This window comes from Akebia trifoliata, chromosome 5, assembly GCF_017979445.1.
Source record: "Akebia trifoliata isolate Shusen 1 chromosome 5, ASM1797944v1, whole genome shotgun sequence".
In the NCBI taxonomy this organism is placed as follows: Eukaryota; Viridiplantae; Streptophyta; class Magnoliopsida; order Ranunculales; family Lardizabalaceae; genus Akebia; species Akebia trifoliata.
The window spans coordinates 5,803,036-5,812,980 of record NC_141379.1 but is presented as its reverse complement, the minus strand read 5'-3'; the positions used below and the strand labels follow the sequence as shown (position 1 = coordinate 5,812,980).

Here is a 9,945-nt window from a genome sequence, read left to right as displayed (position 1 = left end):
TTTGAAAAACTTGATAGATTTTTGAAAATTAGGCCAATTTGATCAGTTTGAAGTCTATTTGGCTTGCATGGCCTAGCAAAAAAACAAAAACAAAACATACATGGATTGCATGGACCAAAGGACCACCTATCAGTGTCGACGACATGTCCATGTGCCATCCAAAAACATGTGTGTGCCACATGGATGTGGGCACAGTTTTAAGAACTCATTTTAGAGACTTTTTTTCAACATGTGATTTGATTTTTAAATTTGGGAGTTCATTGATCATTGATTTTCAAAACCTTTGATCTTTTATGAATTTTTAGTCCTAATCTAAACCATGAACTCTAGAGTTTTGAGATGTCAATTGGGCCAAACATAACAGTCCACATGACGCAAATGATGATCTCACTATAGGCTCTACATGGTCCTTCAGTCAATGTTGACATGTAGTCCTTGATCAAAACACAATCATGAACGATAGTAGTGAAAAAATATCTCTTATTAAATTTTCTTTTAGAGCTCTTAGAATTTTGTGATACACATCCATGTGGCACCCGATCATGTTTTCAGGTGGCACATGAACGTGCGGTCCATACATCTAGCCAGGCGGTCCTTCTGTCCATGCAACCCAAATTAAATGTATTGGGATTTATATAAATTGAGATTTATTAATCCGCTTATTAAAAGAAAAAATCATTTTTTTTTTAAATTTTAATATACATCTATCAATTAGTGTTGAATTGGGTTTAAGCAGATTTGATTCAAAATCCATATTCTTAAAACCATGTTTAGTAGGGTCTTCTGTGATTTTGATGATATAATACATTAGAAACAATTAAGCTTGAATTTGATTTTCTTCAAATTAATGGCAGGCTTCCCTTCTGGTGTTTGTTGAAGCTGATCACCAACTGTTGGTTGGTTATACCTTACTTCAATGGGTCTGTGCATATATATGAGAATTTTATCAGACCAATTATTTCTGATCCAACATCAATCAACTTCTCAAGTAACACATGGGTGAAGGACCTCCTCGAAGATCTATATAACATCTTACTTGATGCAGGGAATCTCATAAAAATGAATGGACCAAGAACATCTGAAAGGCTCGTAAACAGGGTATGTCACCATAATCAACTATTCTGTAAAATTCCTACAAAGTTTCCCATTTCTTAGAAGACCATAACTTGAAAAATCTCAAGAAATAACCAATTTTTCTAAATTACATAAAGAAATTTGTGTTAGAATAGTGGATTTAAGAAAAATATAGGACTAGTCCGATAGATAATAAACTTAAGATGATTTGGGCATATTCAATGAAGGCCGATTACAATTCTTGTTAGAACAAATATTGAAGTTAAGGTTTTAACAGATTGAGAGGAAAACCCAAAGAATGTGGATAGAGAAAATGAAATCAGATATGAGCACACTTTAAATAATAAAAGACGTGATTTTGGACGGTATGAAATGGAGGAATAGAATTTGTTTAGCCTGACATCAAATAATTGAGATAAGATTTCAATGATCATTGATATTCATATTATCTCAATACAGCAATTATTTATAGAAATGGGAATTTTGTTATTTGTAATGTTATTAAATAACTTCAAATAAAAAACTATTTTGTTCAATTTTAAAAAGGGTATTTGAACCATATTTCTCTGAAACCAACGAGTGTGGTGTAGTGGCCAGGGCCTCTCTCCAAAAAAGGAGAGGTCTCGAGCTTAAGCTCCCTCATTGGCCACACAGAAAGATTTATCTTGGCTTACATGGTGTTAAAGTATTAGGATATGATGCATTATAATAAAGTGTAATGTGATACGCCGTATTACAATGCATCATATCCTAATACTTTTAACTCATGATATGTGTTGATTTGTGGGTTATTGCATGTATTGGGGGATTCGGGCAAGATATGGTGCTCTAAGAGGTTAGTTGCCTTAACCTTGCTAGTCGGGCCAATGGGTCCGAACACACTGTCAATCCAAAAAAAGAAAAGAAAAAAAGAAACCACATTTCCCCGTTACTGAGATTACTATAGATTGAAGAGATATACTATGGTAAATATTAAAAAGAAGAAAAAGAAACATATTTCATGAAAGATCTTGATTTTCTTGATCCCACATTAGCATTAGAAATATTAAATTCTGAAGCCTGTTTCTTTTATTCCCCCAAAATTTATTTTTTTGTTTGTGTGAAACTGCATTCTGTTTTGCAGGGTGTTAGGGAAGTGAGGCATCGAAGTCGCAATCGTACTTACACATATTCAAATGATTATCAATATTGAAGACAACTGCCATTATATTATTCAGATTTATTATATTCAATTACTGAAGGAGGAAGTCCTTTTCATTTCTTTGTTTTACCCACAAGACAGACCCCACCAAATTTAACAAAAAGTAGGTAATTTTCATAGTGATAAGGATTAGATGAGCATCACTGAGATTTGAAATATATTATCTTTTTCAACATGTATTTGAGCTCCATGGAACGTAGAACAGTATTTTGGAAGAAGAGAGCTTTTTTTTGTCTTTTTGCATGGCCTAAAGGACCAATATCTACATGGAGAGACTTTCAAAAACATGATTGAGTGCGAAATGGATGTAAAGCAAAACAAAAAAATGAAGGAAAATGCTGAAATGACAAAAAGAAGTTACTATGATTCTCACAAATCTGACGTGGGATGTGCACATAACCATAGATGTGTTTCCTCATGATACGAGTAAAAATCATCTATGGTTATGTATGCATGTCCACGTCAAAATTGTGAGAATCACAATAAATCCTGTGTCACCCCAGCACGACTCAAAAATTAATAAGCAGGGAAAAAAAAGATATATATTTTTTATTATTAAATTTGGATTTTAAATATGAAAGTTAAATGGCTTGACCATTTTCATAAGAATAATCCCAAAGTGGCCTCAAGATTGTACCTCACATCTCACGTTCCTGACATGAAATTGTGTAGGAACCATATATGCTTTTTCACTCGTATCTCGATGAAAAGCATCTATGGTCCCTACACTTCCACGTCAAAAAAGTGTTTGTAACTATCTTGAGGTCACTCTAGCGCGACTCTTATCATAACTCTTGATCAGGTTAAAATTTAAATCTAATCTAGATCATGAACTCTAGTCCGGTTGAGGAATTATTTAGACACATTTAGCACTCCACATGGCCCAAATGAGGACCTCGATCCAAGCTCTACATGACCTTTCATCCATGCCAGGCTTGCAATGATTCGAAATATATCCGATGTTTGAATCGGTCCAATCCGATTAAAAAAACATGAAAATTCAGATTTTTTAGATCGAATTGAAATCTTAGATTCGCAATTATTTTGGATCGAATTGAAATTGTATATCCGAAATTATTTCGGATCGAATTCAGATCTATCCTAATCTGATCTGAAAATAATCCGATCCGAACATATTTTAATATATTTTTATTATAATTAATTTCATATAAACACATGTAGATATAACATTTGTCTTTTTGAATTCCCTCTATATTTGTAGTAGGAAAGTAGATTTTTAAAAAACTTATATTTTTAAAAATTTTGAGCATCAATAATTTGAAAATAAGGCATGTGTTTGGATCGATTTTGGATTAAGATTGAAATGAAACGGATCGGATTGGGTACATCTTTAAAAAAATTCGGATCGGATCGAAGTGGCACTAATCCGGTACCATTGCCAGCCCTAGAGCTCCATTCACCCTTTTTCAAAATCGGCAATCATGGCTGTCCAATATCTTATATCTGATTCTCCTTCAAGGAGATAATCCCAAATCACAAAAACCACAATACTGTAGTTACGCTCACTTCAGAGGTTTGGGTCCAATGTATTTGTGTCTATAGGCGTGCACGCGCGCGGGGTGTGTGTGTGTGTGAGAGAGAGAGAGAGAGAGAGAGAGAGCAAAAACCTATGAAGTCCAATTAGAAGTTAAAAAAGCAGAGTGAGCAACAATGAATTCCTACAAGAAGAGAGAAGAGTAAGCATCCACCCTTTCTCCAAGGGACTAAAGACATTGCAAGTGAAGCGCTTACAAAAACAGTCATCAGCACGGTTGCCCCTCCCAGTAAGCTCATACATTTCAACATCTGAACTTTTCATTCAAGTTTGAAATATCTAATCTTCACTGGAGAACTCTCTTCCTCAATACTTGTAATCGGGATAACATCCAATTCCTTTGTACCTTCTTTGTAGTAATTGCTGATCTCAAAATTTGTTACGGCATTCATTCCACGGAGTTTAATCGCAGCAATGTCGTAGGCCTCCGCAGCTTCTTCTTCGGTATCTGAATATAACCAAAGACACAATAGCTCAGTTTGCAGAAGTGACTTCTAAAACAAAAAACAAAAACAAAAATCTATGATTTACTCATTGCACGAAAGAGTAAGTTGTTAACTTTCAACTCACCATATGTCCCAAGGTAGATATCTTTACCACCTGCGACCCGGCCAATTCGTGCTTGCCATCGTCGTCCTTCGTGTTGCCTGTTAAGCATTAGATTCCAATGGGGAGTTCATGAGCTTCTTGCACAAGAATTATACAGAATTATGAATTATGATTATGTAAGTTGGTCTAACACTTTGGTTTAAGTAAATAGCCTGTGAATGGTGTACGTACATCTATGTCTTTCAATACGGGCTAAACTAGGTCTCTACCGTACATGCATGGTGCAGGCCGAGGATCCTGAATATCCATTTTCTAGATCCCTCCAAGGAGATCTGATAGCCCAAAAGTGCAAACTGAATAATGCAAATTTTTTGACAAATGAACCTTTTCCTAACCCATCCCTACATCACCCAAAATAGCCCAAATGATGTTGGAATTGAACCCCATGAGTTTAAAGGTCAAGTTGAAGAACATCAAACCTATTGAGATACGGATCCAAACCCCAATTGGGTTGATTGAAGGCTACAAGATCTCTAATGTGTAAGGAAAATACTCAATATACAAGCCTTCCAAAACATAATTTCCCATTAAATATGATGTTGAGGATAATGCAAAATTCCAGAACAGGATTATGTCTCTTTCATATTAGAACCTACTAAGTGCGAACCCCATCATTCTCGAAGACAGACCCCATGAGCACAACTTGCAATTGACCATCATCTTTAAAACAAGCATAGTATTAAATTTTGACATATTTCCATGAAATATACTCAAAATTTTCCATTCCACAAGGCTTGATATACAATTTAACCAATTTGTATATTTTTCGGTAAAAATCACTATTCATTTTGCATAATATTTTAGTATGTTTCATTGATATAATTAAATTGTATTAGTTAGTTTTTGTATATCAACATATTTTGATTATTCGAATTATGTTAGCATAAAGCACACAAATACAATTGTTCAGGTTCGACTGACATAATACAACTATTTTCGAAAAAAAATACTGTCACACTGAAGCCAAAGCCCTTTTTTTCCGCAAAAAGGAATAAAATGCTGATTTATCTTATTTTATCTCTAATCATATAATCCATTCAAAGGGTAAAATAATAAAATAATATTGCCAAAGGAACTAAAAGAGAGTGTCCGGTAATTCTTCTCCTTACTTTTCACTTTTTAAAAACTAATTGTTGAAGGTGCCAAATTGGTATGTTGTTTTGGTCTGTGAGTGGTAATACCACAGACCTGGGTTGGAAACCCCACCCTTCACCACATACATATGTGCTAAATTGAAATCTTTTTACAAATTTTATCCTTAGATTTTTCAAGCACATGAATAGGTTTGTACTAAAATTAGATCCCTTGAAAAAGCTCTTGCATCCCAATTAAATCCATCACTTATTATTTATATGTAAAAGTGAGATTTATGTTTAATTGTTTTAAGTTACTCATGTAAACTTTCTTGAATAAAAATTCTATTATTTGAGCATCATGCGTGTGTCACACATGCTCTCTGCTAATAGAGATGAAACTCGAATGTTGGGCACCTCTAGACAATAAGAATTTTTTTGAATAATTAATAAGAAAGAGATATTAGGGATAACCTCGTCACTCCTCTGTAAATGGAATGACCTCTTGTAAAACACAAGCTTTTCCTGCAACAGTGAGCCCATAAAATAAGTTACAAAGCTGAACAAATTGGAAATTCTGAACCAGAAATTAATAATGGATGCTCTTTGGCATCACCTTCTAAGTGAACTGACATACTCCTCTCGTGTCATGTTATTCATCTCCTCAAGTTCTTTCTCATATTGAGACATCTGCATGTAAGAGAGCAATATCACTGTAAAGGTTGATTATCATTTAGTAATATTCCTGAGGGGAAACAATCGAGGAGGAGCGTAAAATTAATTCCATTATCTCATAATCCAGGTACTCGGGCCACAGGGCTCCACCTCATGGGACACCCCACCAACAGGCCCCACCTCATTGGTCACCCATATCACAGGTCCCCACCTCATGGGCCACCCCACCCAATGTGGAGAGGATCCCGCATCATTTACCCATGTTGATGAGGAAACTTGAACATGGAACCTGCGATCTATGGGTTATGTGCCCACAGTTAAATGGACCACTCTTTATTTAAAACACAAAGAATAATGCTGAAGTGACCTCAAGATTGACCTCATTTCACACTTTTCTGACGTGGAAGTGCGTAGGAACCATAGATGCTTTTCATCGAGATATGAGTGAAGAACTTATATAGTTCAGTGCGCGTCTCCACATCAGAAAAGGGTGAAATGGGATCAAATCTTGAGGTCATTCCAAAAGGACTTAAACACAAAAACGTAAAGTAAATATAAAAGAAGCCCACAAAACCAGGCCCAATGACTAATAATTGATATAAAACATAAACAAAACACAAAACACAGATTGGTCCCAAGCTAAAGCCCAAAAGTGCTTCAAAACTCCAGTGTCCCCATCACTGCTCCATTAAATAAACAAAAAATAAAGAGACGGCATAGGTGCTCTACTAAGAATCGGTACCGGGAAGTTCAATTTGGTAGTCGCACGTGGACCCCAAAATTTCAGAGCTGCAAGGTCATAAGCCTGTGCTGCTTTCTCTTCAGTTCCGTATCCTCCTGAAAGGAAGGTGGGTGACAACCACCCTATTAATAATTACAATCCAATCATGCAAACCAAGCCCACATAGAAACTAATATCCATATCAATATTACTGACCTAGATATACTGAAGAACAGTAGCAGAAAATCCAACCCAAGTGAAAGCCACCAGACAGATACAGATACAAACAAAAACTTCATCAGCTACAGACAGTTATTATTTTAGACATAATATGTCAACTGTGAGCTTCAAACACTCGTATAAATAAGGAAAAATAACAAGAAATTTGAACTATAGCCATGGTAACCATCCACTATCTATTGCTCTCATTATATGTTTGCATTCAAAATGAGGAAACAAACCATTATATACATCTAAAAAACCAAAGATCATATTAAAGTTCAACAATATGTCCTCTGCAGAGCTAAATTAATTTCACACAAACAAAACAGGTCGATGCAGTTTTCCATAATGAGTAACATAACATAATATCACGTACTTACTACAGCATGCATCACCCATCAATGTGCCATCTTACTGATCCAAAAGTTTGATTGGTAGATAGCATTTCAGAATGGCAACAGCGTTATTAAATTGCACATACAAATGTTTTAACCGTCTGATAGATCACATTCATTTTTTTTAAACAAAAACTAAATAAATAATGAACAACTTTTTGATTAAACTATTGACTCTGACCATCCAATCTATGCAATTTGAATGAATGATCTCTCAATTTGAAAGTTTGGATCAATGATATGACCCACAACTTGGACTTGTAAATAAATTATGTAGTCTCCAATATGAAGAACTATAGGCAACAACAACCTCCCGAGTCTCATATGAAATATACCTTGTTTTCCTTTACGTTTGCGTCCGTCGCTTACAGTAGTGCTATCCCAAAGGTGTGCTTCAAATTTTCCAGTCCATCTATGTCTGCAAAATGAGAATTATCATTAGGTATCGAAATTCCAAATGCCCAACGTATATTTTTCCAAAACAAACAAAATATATGTACCTAGTTACTCCACGAAAGTTTGATGTTCTTTGACCAAATTTATAAAGTGCTTTCTTCCCTTGCACCTTTCCAGTACAACTACTGCTTACAGTTAGACCTTCAACTTTGAAGGGCGGCGGCTCTGCAAGCACTAACTGAGAATCGTTTGAACTTGGATTCTCACATTTATCACTCTGTAGATTTTGCTCGTTCACTGGACTCGGAGTTCCCATTATAAATAATCCCTAATATGATGTATAACTGACAAAACTAACTAATTTGAAGACCTCCACTCACTGTTCTGCTAAAATTTTAATAAATAATTACAAATCAACCAATTTAAAGATTATAAAAATTACTTGCCTTAATAACAAGACAATATTCAAAGTAGTGCAATATAAACTAAAATACAACACTTCACCATTTCAAATTTCCACACACAAAAAAAACATAAAATTATGAAAACCCCTAATTTCTTCAATGATCATGTATATGAGGTGATTAACAATCGTTTTTTTTTTTTGACTGAAAACAATTAACTAAAGTTGCATTTCAATTTGTCAACCGAGGTACGGGTTCAAGCTCTGCCCTAATTGATTCAATCGAGGAAAATATCAAACCTAACAACATTAGTAGTAAAAAATTTCTTAATAAATAATATTAAATCTAAATATTATCTGCCCTAATAAAAGAAATTTATGAATCGAACATAAGAAACTCGATAAATCCAAGACTACCATCAAAGAGTGAATCTTACAGAAATTTATCTATTTTAATTATTGAAAATCGAGAAAAAAAAATTAAAAAAAAAAAGATCTAGATGAAAAATCGGAGTGTAACATAGATGAAATATACCGGTTTTAATCGAGATGGAGCGATTCGATTCGTTATTTTGCGATCAGATGAGGAGGATAGATGAAGGAGGAGAAGCGAAGAGTTCTTTGGGGAATCCGCATCTCGAGGGACTATTTACGTTTTTCAAAGCAAATAGGAAAAACGCCTAGAGATGCGTGTTGCTTCTGCACTAAACACGGTCCTTCAGAATTCCCAAGAAGAATCCAACGGTGTTTAAAGAAACGACAGGTTCGAGGACTCTTCAAACGTTCTCTTACTTTTAACGTGAGTCAAGTCCAACGACACGGCGTTACGTTCTATGACTGGAAACAATATTTTCCATTTTTTGTGGTTTAGAGATACCCCTCTTGATTTTACTGAATATTTGAGATATCTCCTGTCTTTTCAAATTGATAATTCTTGACCTTGGTCTACATTGGAAGATTCATGGGAATGACTTAAATACCCTCATCTTCAACTTCTGGCAAAAAATCTGCAATCTCCAAAGTTCTTGAACTCCTAGGATAAATTTTCTAAAATTTAGAGTTTTTTCATTGTTCAAAATTTTATATCTTGGAATATTCCAGTTGAGATGTCGAATTCTTCGTGGTGATTTGGACTAAAACATTGGAGGGATTTTTTTGTTATTTGTTTCAATTATGGGTTAAATTTCTGTCATCATCGAGTTACTGATCTTATTAAAGATGAATTTATCCAGTGGTAATAATAAAATTCACGAATTGACAATTAAATTAGCAAATTGATGAATTAAGTTACTCAATGATGGTGGAAAGTTAATTAAAAAAAAAAAAAAAAAACTAGGGTATTTTTGTAATTTAATGCAACATAATGACTTGAGTTAATTCCATAGTTAAAGAGGGCAGCACCAAGTTGTCTCATTTAAAACCTACCAATGTAATTTTGAAAAAAAGAAATTCACTAGTGTGGATTTACATTATGTTGGTTATTAGGCGGTTCTAGTGAGATTAAGTTTATGAGTTTTTATCGAAGATCCTAGGGTTTAAGGCATAGAATCATTGTGACTACTTTAGTAGTGTTGATGTGAAGAGTATTTGGACTTTCCAATCTCCGACGATTGTAATACAA

General features: G+C 34.5%; 1 protein-coding gene across 4 annotated transcripts; it reads right to left on the bottom strand.

Moving 5' to 3' along the window:
- Window positions 1-3,891: 3,891 nt before the first annotated feature.
- LOC147401236 (AP2-like ethylene-responsive transcription factor AIL1) lies at window positions 3,892-9,171 on the bottom strand. 4 transcript variants are annotated; one of them, XM_086442433.1, is made up of 9 exons: window positions 8,860-9,171; window positions 8,026-8,308; window positions 7,861-7,943; window positions 7,125-7,133; window positions 6,930-7,024; window positions 6,129-6,202; window positions 5,987-6,037; window positions 4,401-4,477; window positions 3,892-4,278 (listed from the first exon to the last, which is right to left on the bottom strand). In XM_086442433.1, exons 2-9 carry the CDS (start codon window positions 8,235-8,237, stop codon window positions 4,091-4,093), a joined length of 789 nt encoding a protein of 262 aa, XP_086298559.1. In that variant the 5' UTR covers window positions 8,238-8,308; window positions 8,860-9,171; the 3' UTR covers window positions 3,892-4,090. The 4 variants fall into 4 exon arrangements, with proteins under 4 accessions (XP_086298559.1, XP_086298560.1, XP_086298558.1 ...); XM_086442434.1 differs by having other exon boundaries at window positions 8,026-8,300; XM_086442432.1 differs by having other exon boundaries at window positions 8,026-8,305; window positions 8,860-9,170.
- Between the last annotated feature and the right edge of the window lie 774 nt (window positions 9,172-9,945).